The sequence below is a fragment of the Muscardinus avellanarius genome (genome assembly GCF_963383645.1).
Source record: "Muscardinus avellanarius genome assembly, chromosome: 2".
Lineage (NCBI taxonomy): Eukaryota > Metazoa > Chordata > Mammalia > Rodentia > Gliridae > Muscardinus > Muscardinus avellanarius.
This window is the reverse complement of record NC_137787.1, coordinates 202,082,753-202,103,495: the sequence shown is the minus strand read 5'-3', so window position 1 is coordinate 202,103,495 and position 20,743 is coordinate 202,082,753. Positions and strand designations below refer to the sequence as shown.

Below are 20,743 nucleotides of genomic sequence, written 5' to 3'. Positions count from 1 at the left end.
TGGGGCAGTGCTATCTACCCCCAGGGAACAAGGACTTGAGACCCTGGTACGTTCACAGCCCCTCAGACGGGCAGCCCGGGCGGGCATCGGCAGCAGCTCTGGGGCACAGCTCAGGCCCAGGTGTTCTCAGTGGGCAGCGCCTCCTACCAAATATGGGCAACGCCCACTAGTAAAAAGGTAGTACTTTCCTTGATTAAGGAAATAATTTAAATACAATGAAACCAGAAAAAGAATACAAAAGAGGGCTTTCACAAGAAATTTTCCACACAAAGAACCCCTGCTGGCAGGCGTGTGAGACCAGAACAAGCCAAAACTCCAAGCATGAGAAATCACTCCTGGGACCCATGTGTGCGGAGGCCTCCTGTCCAAGGGCAAGCAGGCGTCTCCCTTGCTGGGCCATGCAGGGAAGCCTGCTGTAGCACCAGGAAACCAGGCCATAAGTAGCCAAAGCCAAATAGGCTTAGAGTGAAAACCTGGGGCGCTGTTCGGAGGCCTGAAGCCAGGCGCATCTACCCCTGGGCAACATCCTCCAGCCCACACTCCTCGAAACAGGGTCTTTCTGAACTGCTGAGCATCTCATTAAGTTGTGAAGGCTGGCCCTGAACCTGCCACCCTCCTGTCTCCGTTTCCCAAGTTCTGCGATTACAGGTACGTACCACCTCTCCCGCTAAAGGGCAAATTTTAATTGCAGGCTGCCCTGCCACATGGAGGATGGCTTCTCCACCTGACCGACTTACAAATATCAGAGAGATCTGGGGAATGTTTACAACTCCTAATAACATTTCCAGCAGTCTGGTGAAATTATACTCTTTTTAAAAGCTCTGCCTTTATGCCCTGTGGGATGTGGAATGTGGCTAGACCATGTTGGGAAGGCAGGTCTATGTTCCAGGAAGACACCCCAAACGGGGAGGTGAGTTCTGCACGGCGTGTAAGAACCTCCTTAGGCAGCACGAGGCGGGCGAGAGGGGCCCATCAGAGGATGTGCCGGGTCTCCTGGGCTTTTGTTTAGCTCAGAATAGAAGGAGGCGCTGGCCACGGGGCTGCCGAGCAGCAGGCTTGGCCACTGTTGCTGGCCAGGTGCAGGCAGGGCCACGTGTGGGCGGGAGCCAGCGGCCATGTCGGGAGCAGGCCTGATTTAGCACCTCCTGACTGCTGGGGCAGGACCAAAGGCGGCGGCGATGCTTACTCTCCAGGGTGTGGGAGCGTGCATGTGTGTACATGTGTGTGCACCTGTGTGTGTGAATGGACGAATGATGAGTGACAGCAAAGAAAAGCATGGCTCGGGCCTTGGAAATCCTGTTCTTAGCACAACAGAGAAGACTTTATTTTCTGAAAATCGGCTGCTGCTCGTGTGCAGAGCCGTGGGGTGCGCTCTACCTGCCTCTCTAGCGAGGGCTGCAGGGGCAGCGTCGCTCCGTGCGTGATCTCCTGTCTCAGGCGCTGTGTGCAGGAGGAGCCCTACCGCTGCTTGTATTACACAGACTCTTCTCCTTCTGTCCTTGAGAAAGTGGACTTCTCTAGAGACACAGAAAAGTCCTGTCCCCAAAACAGCCCGAGGCTGAGGCTCGGAGCAAGCGCTCCATACCACGGCTGGTGCTGGTCTAAACCCCACTTGAAAGTCCTCTGGAAGGTGGGCCTGGGGTCACGCCGCCTCGAGGGCAGCGCGGTTCCCGTAAGTCCTCACGGTGTTAGGGCTGACGCAGTAGCAAGAACCATCACTGAGCCCACCCAGAGCCCTGGAGAAAGGGCCTCTGGCGCCTGTCTCCCTGCTCCCGCAGACGCGTCCCTATGGGGCAGAGCGGCTGGGGACTCGAGTGTGTCACGCACGCACACGCAGCAGCACTGTTCAGGGACCGTGAGGACGAGGCAGCCACACGCGTGGCTTCCACACCAGTTTGCTCCCTGTTCTTTTGTGCATTTATTGGTTCATTTATTTTTGGCACCGGGGGCCCAGGCGCATTCTGCCTCCACGCTACACCTCAGCCCCCTGTTCCCAAACAGGCTCTCGCTCTGTCACACTTGTGCCCTCAAGCCCTAACCCTCCTGTCTAGCCTCCCCAGAAGGACCAGGCCTGTGCCGCCACGCCCAGCTCTCCGCACACTGTAGAGCCGTGCCTGTATGGTGGCGGCAGGGCTCCCCCAAGCCTCGTGACCACCGTCCTGCTTGTCACATAAAACCAGAAAAAAACAAACAGTAAAGATACAAAGCGAGCCACTTGTGCTGGGGAAGCAGCCGTGCCCACATGGCAAACAGCGAGGGGGCTGGGCGCTGCGTGTGCTCCGAGTCACCGTGGACCCGAGCCAGGGACGGCACCCACACCCGCGGGCCCGGACGTCCAGCTCACATTCTAGAAGAGGCTCCACCGCCCGACGGCCGACCTCGCCTCCAGACACCGAGTCTTCATCAAAGCCAGCTTTGATGCCCAGCTCTGTTTATGGTTTTTCACTAATTGTGCAAAGCAGCTGTGCCGGGGGACCCATTTCCCTCCTGGGCTGGCTCTTTCATTGAGTTTCTTTTCTGGTCTGCGGCTTAGTGACCGTATCCCACCCGGCAGTGAGGGTGTCTGTGTGACACTCAAGCTTGCAAGACACACTCACGCCCCGCTTCCGCCCCTTCCCAGCCTTGCGTGGGGATGAAATGGGGCACAGGAGGGAGTGGGGGATGCGGCTCCCTGTCTCCCACCGAGGCAACTGCCCAAGTTGGTGGGAAGGCCTTACCTCTCCTGGACCACCGTGGTAGTAAGAAGGCCTGCTGGGACGCAGTGGGTGGCCACCCGGCCCGTGGACGGCCGGGACACCTCTCCGGCTCTCCGCACACTTTGGGCAGAGCAGCGGCACTCCTGAAGTTCAGGACCGATCGCGAGCTGCAAAGGGCGTTTCAGTTCCTGTTTGGGTGCTGGGACTCAGTCTCCACGTGGTGCCAGCAAAGTGTTCCCACCTGGGGGAAGGGCACCCAGCCGCTGCCCTGGTCTGAGCAGAACTTCTGTTCACCCACGTGAACAGTGGGTCTTACAGAGCCCTGAGGGAAGCTGGACTTTACAAGAAAAACAAGAAGGAAGAGACAAAGTCTAGACAAAGTGCCGCCGGGTTGGCTTCCCTGGGGTGGGCTCGGCGGTGGGCAGAGGAAGCCCCAGGCTGTGCCCACGGGCTCCTGCCTGCCCCCCCCCCGCGAGCCGCCAGGCCCAGCCGTGCCCTCCACCATGCTTTCAGTTTAGACAGTAACGCTTCAGGAGAGCGCTGAAGGACCCCACTCTGCCCGATCTGGGACATGGTGCAGAGACACTGAGCCCCCAGACCGCACTGCTGTCCCCAACCACAGCTGCGTCAGCTCAGACACTCCGAGGGCACAGGGAGGCACCGGGCCTGACACCCAGCCCATCCAGGGCTTTCCTGGGGCCCAACACAGTGCGCTGCAGCCTTCTGTGGTGGGACAGGCATCCTGAGCTGGGCCTGCCCTGGTGTCCCATGGGCCATGGCTGCAGGCGAGAACCTCACGGCCATGGCGGTCTCCCCACCAAACTCTCTTTCTGTTAAACCAACTGTCCTGATGTCTCTCTCCACCTGGGAATCTCAGGGTCCTCTCTGCCCCGCGGGCCCTTTACCCTGAAGTGGGGCCCTCCTGTGGGTCGGAAAGGGCGTGCCCGCCGCCCCCACAGTGCTGTGCTGTGGGGCTTCTTAACACCACATGCGTGTCCCTCAGGAGAGGCGGCCGGAGCACGGGCCCAAGCCATGCGCTGCTTGGGCAGGACCCAGGTGTGCGCAGAGCCCAGCTTTCTCCTGCATGATCTTGGGTGCTCCCAGCAACCTCAGGCTAAGTAGCGTTTCCAGCAACCACTCCAGCCAGGCACATCTGCGAGGCGTCGGAGCGCAGGGTCCCACCTCCCCAGCCTCCAAAGACCCCCACCACAAATCACGCTTGGCAAGACGGAGCCCGGCCCACAAAGGAGAGACTCTGCTCTAGGAGACCCTCTGAATGCAAGGCCCAATCAGGACCTCCTTCAGAGCGGAGACCCGATTCAGCACCCCCGCCCTTGGCCTAGGGGCTCTGGACAGAAAACAGGAAGATCCACAGGGGTTGCAGGTCCCTGGAGAGCAGATATTGGAAGGGTTCTATGCCACTTGACCCAAATGCAGGAGGTAGCGGTCTTCCAGCGATTCACCTGGCTGTCGCTTTGCCAGGGCCGCGGGCAACCCCACACAGCTGCTCCCCTTCCCATGGGAGAAGCCTTTCTGCAGGGCCAGGCGCCTGCCCAGCTCTCCTCTGGGGTGGGGGGCACCCAGGCAGCCCAGCCGGGGATGCTGTTCGCTCATGGTAACCGAGGGCCTGGATTAGCTGGAATGACGGCCACGCAGTGAAAGCTCGCGGGCTCCCAGTCCCCGCCCTGCGCATGGTGGCTACCGAGGGGACACGGAGCATCACCCCGCGGCACCCTTCTGGCTTGCCTGAGAGTGACCACGGGGCCCAGGACTCACCCTCGGCTGCGGCGCGCAGCCAGGAGCACCACTCGGAATACAGGTAGTAGCTTTTCATTTCCGCCACAGAAATACAGGCGGGCCCCCTCTCTGCCATGGCCACTCGCCCGCTCACCATGCCTCCTCCTGGGGACCAGGAGCCTGCGCTGGACTCTGCCCCGCGACCCGCGGGTGGAGCAGCTGGCTTGCCACTTTCATTTCACCCCTTTCCTCTCCAAAGGCTAAGATCCTGACGCCCCGCCCTGTGTATTTACACAGGGCTGCAGGCCGGATGCGTGTCCGCAAGCGGCTTCAGGAAAGGCAACAATCAGCCATTCTGGGCAGCGCAGGGAGCAGGGACTCTGCTGGGGGCAGCCCCTCTGCTCTGAAGTGGCCTTTGAAGATGGAATGCAGTGCTTCCACACCACAGGGACCGGCCACAGCAGATGTCGCTGTCAGGAGCCACTCACCTGCCTCCTGGCACCTGACCAAGCCTCCTGCACAGAGGTGGAGCGCGGCAGGTGAAGGGTTCACACACTGACCCCGTGCCCCTCCAGCTTTCAATAGAGACCAGTGGCGTAGGGTGCAAGGACTGTACCTGTCCAGAGCCCAGGCACGTCGGGGTCACGGCACAGTGCCCACGCACCTGACTCGGGGATGGAAAGACAGAGACGAGCCCCTGCCCAGACATCCAGGCTGGGACACCTCCAACCCAACGAGGTCCCAGGACCAGCGGATGCAAACCAGGTGCACGGCAGCTCCCACCATTAGGACAAGGGGGACGCCATCTCCCCAAGCTGTGCGTGCACTTGCTGTGGACTGGCCGTGGAGAGCCCTGGGCAGGTGTGTGGCCACCCCAAGGTTCCTAGGGGGACACTCCACAGAGACCCCTCTGCAGCCCCACAGACACTCCTCAAGAGACCCTGCAGACAGTTCAGAAACCCCACAAACACATCACTGACAGTCAAGACACCAGCAAGCAGGCTTGCTCCTTGATATATGGTGCACTTGTTATTAGGAGAAATACAGGCAAGAGACATTTCCTCACAGGCACTTACTGGACTTGTTTGTAAGAGGTTTCATGAGCTGAAAAATCTGGTGATTACTATTACCCTTCAATTTCAATTTCATGCCAACCGTGGGACCCTGAGGTCTCTATGGGGCTCTGTAGAGTCCCTCTGAGGTCCCCCTGGGGTCTCTGCGGGCCACATTTGCCCGAGCCACAAGGAGTCATAAGGCACGGCGGTGCCCCATCCACTGCATCGATGGCCAGGCAAGCCGCAGGTTACATAACGGCCACACCCATCAGGAGGCCTGCCCTGGTGGACGGCCCTGGCCCCTGGGCTCCTGCACCTCCAGGCGTGGCCCCGGAGCGTGGGGTCTGCAGGGCCGGGCTGCTCTGCCCTCGCGGAGTCCTGGCTTGGCCTCTGTCGGGCTCACAGTGAGTAGAGCCGTTCTTGGAGGAGGCCGATCTGCTTCGCGTCAAAAGACGAATGAGGTTCTTCCTGAAATCATGAGGCAGAGCCCAGGGCCCACGGGGAGCCACGGTGTGTATTCTCCATCCCACCCTGGCTAAGGCCCTTTCATTTTTGTTGCTTTGACGATGCCGGGGATGGGACCTAGGGCCTCACACATGCTGGGCACATGTTCTCCAGGGAGCTGCAGCTCAGCCCAGGTTTAGCCATTTTATCACTTGCAGGGTAGTATCAACTAAAAGCCTCCTCTAATGAGGTGGCCAGTAGCAGGCTGTCCTCGCCAGCTGGGTGCATGCTCAGCCCGGAGCCGATGAAAGCGGCCCATCACCCCGCCCACCTGCTTGCTCCCCTGTCCTCTCTGGCTCTTGGGCCTTGCTCTGTGAGGTTCTGAACACGGAGCCCGGGTGCTACCCCAGCAGGCAGCCGCATGCTGGTCCTCGCCCTGAGCAGGCACCCTGCTTCCTCTGGACCCAGCCAGGCCTGCACCAGCGCCTGTCCTTAGTGGGCCCCTTTGGCAGTACTCAATGCCAACATCCCTCAGTATTCCATCTTGCCCTCTGCCCTCTGCACGGTGTGCCCAGGCATCTGTCACAGAACCAGCCCAACCCTGCATCAACTCTGGCGTACACAGAAACATAGACACGTCTCCTACACACCGCCCAGCTCTCTGCCAACCATCTCCCTGTTCAGGTCCATGGAAGCAGCGTCTGCAACCCAGCCACCCTGGCCCGTGTCCTGCAGGAGGGCTGTGCCTCTGCCCAGGGTGCACTGGGCGGCTCCGCCCAAGGTGGCCACAGCCTGGCCACCAGACCCGCGGGACGCTTCCTGGCCCTGTGAGAACACACCAGAACTCCTCTGGAAAGCCTGCTGCCCCGGGTTTACTCCCAGGCTGGACCTCGTAGCTCTGCTCAGCTCTGCCTGGCCCTTCCCACGGCTCGGGTACCCACACAGTGCCCACTGTGACGCTTCTGGGGCTCCACACCGGCCGAGCTCACCTCTCCTCCCAGGGACCTACCTCCTCAGGTGTCAAACCTGCCAGAAGCACCCCATAAACTCAGAGTGCACCTGCAGTTCCTCCCTCCTGATGGGGACCAAGCAGAAGAGAAGGAGAAAATGGCACCAGGTCCCTATGGGAGACAGGAGGGCCCACAGATGCCCACCGGGTTCCTATGGGTACAGGAGGGCCTGCAGATGCCCACCAGGTCCCTATGGGGATAGGAGGATGCCCACATATGCCTACCAGGTTCCTATGGGGGACAGGAGGACACCCACAGATGCCCACCAGGTTCCTATGGGGGACAGGAGGACGCCCACAGACGCCCACCAGGTCCCTATGGGGGACAGGAGGATGCACGCAGATGCCCACCAGGTTCCTATGGGGGACAGGAGGGCCTGTAGATGTCCGCCCAGCTTTTGTGGGAGGCACTGGTGGGCACGACAGGAGCGTGGGGACCTGGTTTCGCAGCCCTGGGTTATCTGCCCGCAGAGCCCAGCTTCGCCTGACCAGCAGATGTTCAGCGTTAGGGATGCCGTCCCTGCCAAGGGAGGGGAGCACGAGGGAGGCAGGGGCTGCTTTTCTGCTCTACTGTGCCCACCTGGCCATCTCCGTGCCCACCCTGGGCAGGGGTGTCGGTGAGCCCAGCAGACCTGTGTCTCCAGCATGGCTGCCTCCCCGTCCACTCCGAGGTGCTAACTAATCACACCTGGTGGGCTTCCCGACCCTTCCAGGGCTGTGGGGCTGGGACTGGCCCTCTATTTCTCAAGTCTGCCCCTTAGAGGCATCGGCCCAGTGACAGGGTCCATCCTGGGACCCTCGGAATATGCAAGATCAGAGGTCGTGGCCGCACTGCACCCCAGAAGCCTCTGTTTCCAGGCCCCTGGAGGGGAGATGGCGCATGGGTTCCTGCCAGGACAGAAATCAAGGGCACCGCGGCCCTCTCCTCCACTCCATTCACCACAGCGTCCTCAGGCCTCTGGAAGTTAATTTGTAAACCATTGTTCAAACTGTGCCATCTGGCTGGGCAATCGTGCTGCTCCAAGAGAGAAACTGGTCAGGAGGGGCAGCCCCATTAAAGACGGGCAGCCCCACTGAAGACGGGGCACCCCACTAAAGACGGGCAGCCCCACTAAAGACAGGCAGCCCCACTAAAGACGGAGCGCTCTGGCATAAGGCGCCACAGCCATTTCCTCCCACAGCAGAATCCCGGGAGCCAGGTCCCCAGCAGCCACAGCCCCGAGCAGGAGCGAGCCAGGTAAAGGGGACCCCAGACCAGCTAAGTCGCGATGCCCACCAGGGCGGCTTTGCAACTTCACAGAATCCTGCAAGCAGCTCATGGTTTTCAACGGTTGAAGAAAAATCCCGCAGAGAGGGGCTGTCCCAGAGGACGCCTGGTGCTGGCCTCGCACCCGGACACCACCCCTCCCGCCTCACCTGGCTTTGGGCGCCCCGGGGCTCCACGGCGCCTCCTGGGCAGTGACCAGAACCGCCGCATGGGCCCCCGTGGGGCTCCCTTCTCAGCCATGGAGTCGCTCTTGAGATGGCTGCACAGCAGAGGCGGAGGCAGAGGCGGCTCCAACCTTTGGGACCCGTAGCGCGCCGGCCCGGTGGTGTCCACAGCCTCAGGCCTCCGCAGGGACGGAGGGGAACTGAGCAGGCGCCACAGCCTGCAGGAGGCACCTGGGAACTGAGTTGTCACGTCCCTGGCGACCTTGGGTTTCCCAAGTCACGAGAAACAGTCAAGCTGCGTCCCAGGCTCCGGGCTTCGCCCTGGACTCGCAGCCCTGACGTCCTGGTGCAGCCGGCTCCGTGCCCAGTGTCCAGCCTGTGCCTCCAGAGCTGTGAGCACACAGGCGAGGTCGCAGCACAGCCCGCCCATCTGCCCGAGAGCTCTGGGCGCTTCCTTCCGCACAGGGGCTCTCTGGACACGGCTCCACACGTCAGGGGGCTGCTCAAGCCACAAACACCTCCTGGGCCTCAGGAAGTCTCAAGTTCAAACAAATAGCTGTAGCCAGGGGAAGGGAGGGACTGGCTGCCGGCCTTTTGAAATAAACCGGGAGTTCCGCCGTCTGTTTCTCTCTTCTGCTGTGGAGCTCTGAGCTCTGGGAGAGGAAACGGTGAGGTGGCTTTGCTTGGCAAGCGGCACTTTCCTCAAGAGGAGCTGGGCCTGGCCCAAGCCCGCAGCCCCTGACCCCAACTGCTGCCCCGGTGCCCACGGGTGCTTCTGAGGGGAGGAGACAGCGCGGTGCTCCGGAGAGCGCGTGGGGTGCTGCGCTCTGGAGCCACGCCCCAGGGACTCAGACCCCACACCTGGCTCCAGGCCGCTCATTTTAGCACCGTCTTATCTTGATGGCGCACAGGTTTGGAGGGTGTAAGTGTGCTCATTCTCATCATATGCCCCAGGCACAGAATGAAAACCTGGCAGAGGGTCTGCACTGCGCTCAGGCAGCTTCTGAAAGACTGCGCTCCATCCCTAGCGGACCACGTGCCCTCTGCCAGCCATGATTAGAGCAAGCCCACGTGGCCTGCAGCACCTGCTGAGCACCTGTGTCAGAGAGCGGTCACTCAGCACCCCTCCCCCCATGGCCTTCACCTGGCCAGAGACCTACTCCCACCCACCCGTCCTCCCCTACAAGAGGGGAGGCTTGGTGTCCACAGCTGGCATCCCATAGTTCACTGCTCTATCCACATTGGCATCCCATAGTTCTATGCTGTCCACACTGGCATCCCATAGTCCCATGCTCCGTCGGTGGCTGGCATCCCATAGTCCCATGCTCCGTCTGTGGCTGGCATCCCATAGTCCCATGATCTTCCCAGAGCGCTCTTCTGTTAGATTTTGCACTACATGTCAAGGGCCAGCCCCTCTGGAGGAGACAGAGCCCACTCTCCTCCCTCCGTGCCTCATGCATCCAGCGGGGCTGCTACTTACTGGGCATCACAAACTCCAAGGATGAGTTTGCCCTCGCCCAGAGTCCCTACGGAGGGACACAGGAACACGAGGAGGAGCCTTGAAGTGCCTGTCACTCAGAAGCCAAAGAAAACCATGGCTCGCGGGGGCTCAGGTCTCACCTCTGCCCTTTCTGCAGCGTCCAGCCCCAGGATCGAGTCCTGACCCTGGGGTCACCATCAGGGGGACACACATGTGGTTGGTGTGGCACTCCAGAGCCCAGGCCTCTTCCACGGGCCAGGCTGAGCCTTCAACGCTCGCTTCTGCGCACAGCGCCTCTGAGAGACACAGAAGTGGGTTCCCTGTGTCCAGGGAAGCAACCCGCAGCAGCTCACCCGAGACCAACCCCAGCACCCTCCTGCGCCCTTCTCGCCCCTCAAGTGTGGTGACACGGGCCACGCCCACCTGGCTGGCCACGCCTGTGGGCGGAGCTCTGTGACTGCGCTCCCAGGTTCGCGGTGCTGTTATTTACTCCAAGTGAGGCCGTGCTAGTTCAACTTTTCTGCATATCTAAGGATGACATTAAGATGTTACTAATTAAAACCCTTTCCAAAACCCAATTCTGAGATACGGCCTCACGCACAACTTGTGATGCATCCTCTGGTCTGGTGAACACTTTGGAGCCCCCGCTGGGCTCTGCGGGAGCGCCTCGGTAGCGCCAGAGGAGACACCAGAACGCTGAGGTCCACGGTCTTTCTCACACCTCACGTGCTGCCCACGCGCATGCATCCACAGAGCTGAGTGACTGCAATGGCGGCCATTCGAGGGCTGGATAAACTTTTCTGGACCCCTCCCTGATTATATTTGCACAGTATGGCCTCAAGCTACTGCCAAGGAATTCCTATCGATGCATGGTATGGATTTCTGGCGGCGATTCTTCAATGAGCCATGATGGGGCAATGGGGGTGGGGGGTCCTCACCGCAGTGAGGGGCCGAGGGATGCAGGATTCAGGCTGGCAGGCTGAGCCCAGGCGGGAACCGCCATGCCGCAGGGCTAGTGCTGGGCTGCGGCAGACCTGAGGCTCCAGAAGAGGGCACGCGGAGGCAGGGGTTTCTACAGAGCTGCTCGTGCAGCCCAAGAGGCCGGGCCACAAGCCCGACTCCCCACAAGCACAGCGCTCCCGACATGCCACGACCACTCTGCCTCTGCCCGTCCACTGGCGGGGCTCCCCTCCACCTGCCACGGCGTGAGCACCCCACTCCACGTGAGGAAACAGTTTGTTCCTGGCACAGAGGCCCGCAGGCAGACACATGCCTAGCTGGCCCTCCTCTTGCTCATCACAGCCTGGACCCCACAGGAAGGGGCCACGGGGCCACTCCCACAGAGACACCTTCCCTGAAGAACTGGAGAAGCCGGGTGCGGTGGCCCATGCCTGTAATCCTAGTACTTGGGATGCCAAGATAGGAAGATCACAGGATCAAGGCCAGCATCAGCAACCTAGTGAGACCCTCGGCAATTTAGTGAGACTGTGTTTCAAAGCAAAAACAAAAACAAAAACGGGCTGTTGGTATTGCTCAGAGGTAGAATGCTCCTGAGCTCCATCACTAGTAACACACAGGAAAGAAGGGAAAGAAAGAAAAGAAAGGAAGAAAGAGAGAAGGAAAGAAAGAAAGAGAGAAAGGGAGAACTAATGAACTGGCGAAGGGGAGACCAGCACTCTAAGGTCCCCCGGCTCGGGTGAGCACCAGGAACTTCTCCTCATGAGCCCTGTTGTGGCGATGCCCTCAGCCCCTGCCCCGGCTGCACAGCGTGTGACCTAGACAGAGCCATGCTGTGGGTCTGTCACCTCTGAGCAGGGCTACAGGTGCTGCAGCCTGAGGACTTCCTCGGTTCTGAGAGACAGTTCGGGGCCTGGAATCCAGATGACCTGCAGGAAACGCTGGGGCCCTGAGATGCGGAGGCTCCCGAAACCCAGAGCAAAGCCATCAGGGCCCTCAGTCCAGAACCTGCTACTCCCAAAATGAGCCTTTTCTCAGCTGATGTCCTTAGCTTGGTGAGACAATGGCCATGTCTCACTGACCCTTCATGAAGCATCCAGAGGGCAGGCACGGTGTGTGATCTTAGGAGCCCGTGAGGCATGCTAACAAGGGCCGGGCTCGTGGGGAGCACGCCCCAATCGAGCACGAGGCTCTGGGCTCCACACCCCATGGCATCCTCAAAGATAAAACAAACTCAAAATGAAACTCTGGGGGAGCCGTTCGCGTCTCTAACACCCTGCCGAAAATGTCATTGATGAAACAGGACACTGGCTCTCTGCTTTAGTGAGCTCAGAGGCGCAGCGCCGCAGCTGGCTTCTGAAGTGGAGGAGTCGGTTTGTGCCTGGGGACTGGCCTCAGTTCTTTGGCAGTGCTCAGAAAGGGGCCATGCAGAAACCCAGAGCATTTGCTGAGAAACCAGTTCAGAGAACGAGAGCCCGCTAGCCACCGTAATCGGCCAAGAACAACCCGCACTTTGGGATCTTCAAACATTCGACTTTCAACTTCCTTGAATCTCCCTCTCCCAGAAGCTCAACGCCCCAGTGTTTGTGAAGCCTCTGAAAGACAGAGAAGGTGCTTGCTTTAAAGCTCTCTTAGAAGGCCGTGGGCATCCGGGCCTCTCCAGGACAGGAGTGCCCGACCTCTGAGCCGCCATTCCCTGCTCTCCCTGCCCTGCAGCCTGGAAAGACCCCCGCACTTCATCACGGGACTGTTAACACAGTTAGTTGCAGGTAATAATAACAACTGCGGGCCACGTCAGGGAGTGAGGGCGCTGGTGGTGGGCACTCGCCAAGCTGAGGGCTCCCGTGCGCATGCGTGGCGATGGCCACCGTGCTGCTGAGCACCTCCTGCGAGCGCTTTTCATGGGACTTTAACCCACCTGGCTTCACGTCAGCCCTCGGAGAAGGGGTGCTCATGGGTCCAGCCACTCTAGTGATGGGGGAGTGAGGCACCCCGTGCCGGGGGGCCGCAGATCTGGGGTTGAACCCAGGGGTTCTGGCTCCGGGACCAGTGGTTTTAATTTCTCTGCTCTTCAACCCACCTCTCTGCAGCAGTGCTACGTTTTTCCCACGAGGTAGAAAGCTACCTCCCACACCTTGTCAAGCATTCCCACAAGAATGTGCGCATGGGCTGAATAACTCTTTAACTGCAATTCTAATCCAGGCCACTCAATTTCTGGATGTGTGACAGACAGTGGCAGCTAGCATCTTGAAAGATAGGACAAATATTTCTTTCCCCAAACCCAGAGTTATAAAAGAACGTGGCCAGATATCTCCTTAGTCAGAAGCATGGCTGCGTGGCAGGACTCTGGACCAGAGTGTACCCACCTCCAGGGCCAGTGGCCTGCACTTCTGTAGAGATAATCATCGTGTGAAGAAGCGGATTTAGTCAGGCAGAGCTCCGGTCCACGCCCAGCCACAAGTCAAGAAACAAAGACACTGCTCAGAGCCAGCCCTGCCCCACCGCGGCTGCGGAAGGGCCCCGTCAATGGGCCCCGGGGAATCTCAGCACGACTCTCCACTGGCAAATGTCGATCAGATACAGCACCCACGCCGTGAGCCGCTGAGGCTCGCAAACCTTTTCTTATTTTTTATTACAATAAAAGCAGGCGCCTGTAGCCATGCTTCCCATCTGGGCAGTGCCTAGAAGCTGGATGCTGGGCAGCCTCTCTGATGAAGCTGGTGCTGACGACCCTCGCAGGGCTCTCCCTCCAGGACGCTCTGCAGAGGGGCTGCCCACGGTGCAGGAACCAAGCTCCCACAATCGCACCGGCCACAGCACAGTGCCCTCAGCTGGCGCGTGTCTAGAGCCGAGTCCATTGAACGCAGAGCGCAGAGAGGCTCACACAGTACTCGGCCTGGGAAGCAGTTTTAAAAGCCACTGAATCTGCGCTGCCTGGGTCACTGCAGACCCCAGCTCAAGCCCCGAGAGCATGGCTGCTCTGCCTGCGAGGCCCCGTTCTGGAGTCCTGTGGGGATGTGTCCTCCGGCGGACGCTGGCTCCCTAAACCCCGCTCTCTGACTGCTCCGGTGTGCTCTGCTTGGGGCCCTAGGGACCAAGAGGATGCTATACCCCAGCAGGACTGGGGCATCTGACCGGTAGGGCTATCCCTGGAAGGCCTCCCTGCTCTAGCAAGAGCCAAAAGGACATTTAGATTTAATCTACTTTAAAACAAGAGAAATGAAGGATCGCCCTAGGGCCTGCTGGTGCTTCTGCTGACCCCATGACCCTACTGCGTGCCAGCCAGCAAACACGCCCCGTGCTGGGTAGCAAGCGCCCGGTGGCGTGTGCTCCATGCTCCCAGCAGGGGTGGGAGTGGCGAGGGCTCCCAGGTCTCTTTTATTTTTTTTTGTTTATTTATTTATTTATTTATTTTAGGTGGTATTGGGGTTTCCTGGAAACCCTTCTACCTCCGGGCTACACTCCCAGACCTATTCCAGGTCTCTTTTAGACACAGGCGGCCGAGCGTGGGTAGGGCACCGGGCAGAGGCAGTGGGTATAGGGGCCCCAGGGGCTCTTCAAACAGCCGACCCTTCATGGATAAGGAGGACACTGTCTAGAGTTCATCAAGTGCTTATATGTTGACTTTTCATGTCCGCATTAAGGGGATTTAAGCTATTTCCATTTTTTTCTCCATTCTAAAACACTTCTATGTATGTCTTCATGCTTTTGACTTTTGACTCATTTCCTCAGACACAACGGTAACTATTTTCTTTCTTCTACTGTGTGTTGCATATTTTCTACCTGGCCTACAGAGGAAGGGCCCACATATTACTTAATGTGGATGGATGGACAGATGGATGGACAGATCTTACTGAAGATGCTAACTCATCAAGGCCTGAGGCGCCACCTGTCAGCGGGGACATCTCGCCACCCCCTGGTCCTAGCTGGGACACCTCTTAGCTAGTCAGCGTGGTCATCACTGTGACCAAATTGCCTCACAAGAACGATGGGAGGAGGAAAGCTTATTTGAGCTCATGGTTTCAGAGGATCAGTCCATGGCTGGCTGGCTCCAAGGCTGAACCATCATGGAGGCAGGGCGTGGCAGGAGAGCTGCTCTGCTCACACAGCTGGGAGGTGGGGGGGGCATGCAGGGACAAGACCTAGCCCCAAGGCCACGGCCCCGGGATCCGCCTCCTCCATCCATGCCCACCTGGAGCCCTGGGGACATGCTTTCAACACACGAGCTTGTTGGGGCACTGCAGATTGGAACCACAACGCCTCTCCCTCGCCTGCACCCTGGTCAGCTGGAAAACCTTCCTCACCCCGTGACTGTGCACACCCCCTCGAGACTCAGATTATTCCTAAAGTGATCCCGGAAAATTGCAACCTCCCAAGATGAATGTACGGTGAGGGCGGGCATTACTAGAAATCACGCTGGCCGGCTCTTCCACACCCCAGAAACAAGCATCCAGGGCGCAGAAAGACCGACTGTGCTGGGTTCTGGGGTGGAAACCAGGACACACCGGTGAGGAAGGACAATCTGATGTGACTCCTTTGTTCCTCAGAACCACTGCCCCAGCAGCCGCGCCGTTCCGCACCCCCCAGCCCAGGAGACTCGTGTGCGCACTCCCATTCACCTGCGAGGGAGTGAGCCCAGAGGGGGCTGGCCTCCAGATGTCCCCCAGGCACAGCCGCTTCAGCAGGTTGCCGTTTGGGGAAGGAAGGATTAGAGAACAGTGGGTGCCTTTATACCTTGGGCGTGTGCCCTCTGTACCACACGCCCCACGACAGAACATCCTGCGCCTCCCGCACAGCGTCAGGAGCCCGGGGTCTGGAGTCCGGCCGTGGCCTTTTCGTTTGGTGAATCCATGGACTCGAGAGAACATCACCGCACAGCTCCTCGTGGATCTGATGTTCACCCGTGGGGACAGCACCTTGCCCTTCCCTGTGCACTGTCTGCAAAGCCCCCACGTGAGCCCCCTGAAAGGCCAGATGTATAAATCACACAAGCACACATGAGTACCACTGGGGGCACCGTGACTCCTCTGCACCCTGGTGCGAGGGTATCAAACCACAGACAGCAGGGAGCCCTCGGGACAGGCAGAAGCCCTGCGGCAAAGCTGCTCTCGCCAGCACTGAGCAGAGAGTGCTGCGGCCACAGACTCTGAGAGGTGCGGACCCCGCGGTGTCAGCTGCCCAGGACAGGGGTGGGAGACACCCTCACACAGGAGCCCAGGGTGAGGCAGGTGTCCTCCTCCTGATGTCTGCCTGAGCCACGGCCCCTGGTTATGCAGGTCCACAGGCCAGGACACAGAGCCAGCAGGCATCATGGGCTACATCACTGCAGGGCCCCAGTGTAGAAGAGCCACAGGCGCCCTCCACGGAGGAGAGGGAGCAGCCCAGGCCTCGGGAGGGCAAGGGAAGAGTCTCGCAAAGTGGGCCGAGCTGCCGGGCAAGCAGCACATCACAGACCAGGAAGGGTGGCACAGGGGGAGCTGGACACGCCCACCAGTGGGCAGCTGTCCTAGGTGTGGGCTGGGCAGGCAGAGCCGGCCAAGGGCTCATCTCACAACAACAGCCACGGAGCTGCACAGTTTCTCCAGGAAACTCAGGAAAGGGAGTCTCTGAAGAGAAGCTCTGAATGGAGGCGGCAGCACGGTCCGCACAGCCGCCGTTCACGCCTGGTTCTCCTTTATGTTCCCCTGCCTCGCGGAGACTTCACAGACCAGGCCTGGCATGCAGAATTTCCATCTCTCCAGAGATTAGTAACAGAAGTAGCCGAAGCATCTCACGCCCACCTTAGCGTAACTTCTGTGCAAGCCTCGTCCTGGGCACCAGGAAGAGGCGAAGACCTGGGATCTGTGTGGTGAGGCCGGTGGCACTGGGTGACCGCCTCAAAGCACCCGAGCTGGCAGCTGGAATTTAGCTCCTGGGTTACACTGCACTTGGTATAGAAGACGACACGAAAGGAGACAGAGCTGGAACGGATACACAGAGAGCAGGCACGGCAATGGGCCCCAGCCAGCAAAGCAAGGCAGGCTCGTTGGTGGCCCTGCCATTGCTCACATTCCAAGGTGAAACTATTATCTCTTCATTCAATATGTAAGTAGCAAAAAGTCATTAGCCTTCCCAGCACTAAACTTTGGTTGTATTAAAACATGATATAATTTATATTATAGATGCAATTTATAATTACAGATAAAATTCATATTGTAGATATATTTATAAGATATAAATATATTAGGTTATAGATATAACCTCACCTACCATCCATCCTCATGTCCACCCAACCAACCGCCATCTACCCGCCATCCATCCATCCACCCACTTCATGTATTCATCCACTCATCTGTCCATCACCCATCTACTCATGTCTATACACCCATCCATCCCCACATCCACCCACTCATCCATCCAAACACGCATACATATATTCATACATCTATCTACCCATCCATCCGCACATCCATCCATCCAGACATCCACAATCCATCCAGACATCCATCCAGACATCCACAATCCATCTAGACATCCACAATCCATCCACCCACCCACCCACCCATCCATCCACACACATACATTCACCTACTTATCCATCCATCCATCCATCCATCCATCCATCCACACATACACCTATTCACTCATGAATCCACAGAAGGCAGGGCTAGATTGTGTGTATGTGTGTGTGTGTGTGTGTGTGTGTGTGTGTGTGTGTGTCACTGGGATTGAAGCCAGGGGTGTTCTGCCTCTGAGCTATATTCCCAACCCTATTTTTATATTTTATTTAGAAACTTCTCACTAAGTTGCCTAGGCCCTTGATAAACTGCTGAGGCTGGCCTCCAATCTGCGGTCCTCCTGTCCCAGCCTCTCAAGTACTAGGATGAGAAGTGGGCACCACTGTGCCCGCATGGGGCCAGATTCAGACTCTTCTGCCACAGTCTTCTCCACACTGACTTCTGGGCGGGCATGGCTGCATCACCTAGGAACTCAGTGCCATCCTGAGGCCACGCCCCCTCCCGCCTCTGCAGGAAGCAAGCTCTGGGTGGCCTGCGATCTGTGTCCCAGCCACCCTCGGGGTGCAGAGGGTACCCTAACTTGAGGACCACCGTTCTGCATTCACCAGGTGCTTAATTCGGCTGGGTCCATAGCCTTCCTGCTTCAAATGTTTCTTATTTTTCACAAATTACTGCAAATTGAAAGAGATAAAACAAATGAAAATACTGGAAAGGGCCCTCCACACAGAAGGCATTTGCCGCTGCAAACCGCCCTGGCCTGGTAGCAAAGGTCAGCTGGGGAGCACAACTGAATCCAAATGCTCAGGGGCAGACAGCAGGCAAGGGTGGTGCACCCCTGAAGGTGTGGACAGCAGGCAGAGCTCCAGCTGGGCTGGGCGGAGCCCCAAGGGTCAGAACACACACAGCTCCAAGGACAGCCGCTAACTGGCCCTCAGCTACAACCCTGGCTACCGCCCACCCCGGCCCAGCGTCACCAGCCCCGTCTGCTGCCGTGGCCCTAGGTGAAAAGCCTGTCTGCTGCCAACAGCAGCTCTTGGTGCGCGTGGGGTGTCAACGCGGGTTGGTGGTTAGGTTGAAGTCCTACATCCCCTCCCTGCCAGGGGACATGCAGCAAATTCTCTGTGCATGGCTCCTGTCAACAGCACACGCTACACCGCCTCCTCGCACCAGTCCTGCAGCTTCTAAGCCTAGAGCCGGCCTGCTCTGGCCCACCCCACAGCAGGAGTGCAGCCTGGATCTGTGCTAAGGAGGCCGGGGACGCAGGCAGGCGCTCTCCTAGGAGAGGATGGTGTTCCTAGACGTGGAGAGGATGGTGTTCCTAGACGTGGGCACCAGGCGGCCAGCCCTAAGCGCCCCGGTGAAGTCTGCAGCTTTCGGGCGCACGCGCCCGAGAGCTGCTGCGGCCCGGGAGACAATGACCCTCCAAGGTCAGCGCAGTGTGGTGGCCGCACACATTTGGCACGGTCCCAGGGCCGGTTCCGCTCCTCGGAGGCGGCCCTTTCACGACTTAAAAGGCGCATGTGTCTTTCGGAGCCCATGAAGAGGCGCAGTGCTAAACACTCGATGACATCACTGCTGGAGCAGCTCCCACTCCGCGATCCTGACACCAGCCCAGCGCAGGGCAGGAGGGCCGCGGTGCTGCTGCTGCCGGCAGGGCCTGGCCCGGCTCTGCAACCGGCGCAAACCCGAGTGCCCTCTACCTGCACCGGCTCCGGCAGAAAGCCCACCTCGGCCCAGCCGCAGGCAAACGAGCAAGGGACAGACGGCACCACATGGCCTGATTTCCTTCTGCCCCACATACAATAGACTCAGCAGTTTTCATCAAAAAACCAGCATTGCCAACCCAATGTCTTTACACGTCACGGCCAGACCGTCCACTGGACCATCTCTGTGCTGATTCAGTCACCACGGGCTGTGCTCAACCCACTGGGGTGGGCTGCCACACCCAACCCACATGCCCACAGAACCAGGGTCTCGGGCGAGGACTCAGACAGCTGGACAAGACCTTTGCCGCACCGCACGTGGCAAGAGCAGACACAAGCGGCAACTTACGCTTGATGGTGCTTCATGGTGTTTTCATGGTGTTCTCTTCGTCTCAGAGAGGGCTAGCGAATGAGGCCTGCGTCCTCTGCACAAGGCAGCGGACGCTCTGAGCCTCACTGCAGGACGGCAGGCTGCGGCCGCCAGCCAGCGAGCCTGTGCACTGCCCTTCACAGCTTTGCGACCTCCCTAAGAGCAGAGAGAGGGCAGTGGGGTCTGCGGTCCTTCCTATTTACCCACGCCATTCTCCAGCGTTGTTTCTGGGGGTGCATGGCGTGTGGTGGGCATCAGAGACACCTGCTATCAGGGCTCCTTCCTGCCCCCACCCCGGGCTCTGCAGGGCCTGGGCTCAGGTCACCCTGGGCGCAGCTCGCAGCCTAGGAGGCGCACGGAGGCAGCCGAGCTGCTGCGAGCCAACAGGGCTTCCGCCGCAGACGAACGCTGTGCACAAAGCCCATCTCTTGGCCAGCTCGTGCCACGGGACTGCAATGAACTGTCCTAGAACGGGCCGCAGAAGCGCGGCAGGCCTCCAGTCATCAGCTACAGAAGCGCCCACCTCCGTGTCTGTCCCTCCCTGCTCTCCCTGCCAGGAAGGAGACATGAAAGCGGGCGTGTGGCCAGTGGCCGCCCCTCCCTACGCTGCAGCAGGGATGCCAGGCAGACCTCAGAAGCCAGCCGCGCTCCTCCTACCCGTGCTCCTGGAAACCGCGTTCAGCCTCTGCACCATTTCTTCCAGGGCCATCTCTTCACGTCTCAGCCAAAACCTCATCCTCCGACACCGGAGCGCTGCTCGGCGGCCCGGGCGGCTCCAGGCTCTCGGGGCGGGGCGCTGGGGAGGGGGCTGCCGGCGCCTCCCGCCTCCGTGCCCGGGATTGGTCCCCGCGCTCCGAGAGGGGGGCGCGCCGGGGGCGGGGGGCGCTCGGCGGAAGCGGAAGCGGCGCGCCGGCCCCCGCGAGCCCTGCCTGGGCACCCACCCGGCCGCGGAGCGCCGGTGCGCCGTCTGCGCCCACCTGGGGCTCGCGCTGCCCGGCGTGGAGCACCGCGAGGCCACCTGGGGGGCGCAGGTGCCCGTCACCCCTCCCTGGTTGAGGGCTGCGCCGACCCCCTTACCTCCCGCGGCCCCGGGGCAGGTGCAGAGGCCGCAGCAGCCTAGCGCACGCTCCCTGCGTGGCCGCATGCCTCCCCGCCGCCCAGGTAAGTGGGTCGCAGGGTCCCGAGTGCCTCCCTGGATTGCCGGGGCGAAGACCTGCAGCGTCGAGCAGGGATGTCGCCTGCCCAGAGACAGAGACGCAGGCCTGGGCAGAGAAGCGCTCCGCAGGCCCTGAGTGCTCCCACCGCCATGGTTGGCAGGGAGCCACACTGCATTCGACACTGTCAGCAGGCGCCGCCACCTGCAG

General features: G+C 59.8%; 1 protein-coding gene across 4 annotated transcripts in view; it reads right to left on the bottom strand.

Annotated features, from left to right (window-relative positions):
* MCF2L (MCF.2 cell line derived transforming sequence like) overlaps positions 1–20,115 on the bottom strand; it is a gene marked incomplete at both ends in the record, with an annotated part of 105,497 nt that extends 85,382 nt beyond the window's left edge. For 3 of the 4 annotated variants that reach the window (XM_080690060.1, XM_080690061.1, XM_080690063.1), the window contains one exon: positions 20,037–20,115. In XM_080690060.1, coding sequence (XP_080546186.1) covers positions 20,037–20,115 — 79 coding nt within the window. Of the gene's footprint in view, positions 1–8,357; positions 8,449–20,036 lie in introns of those variants that run through there. The other variant, XM_080690062.1, reaches the window with a different exon arrangement.
* Positions 20,116–20,743: the final 628 nt, after the last annotated feature.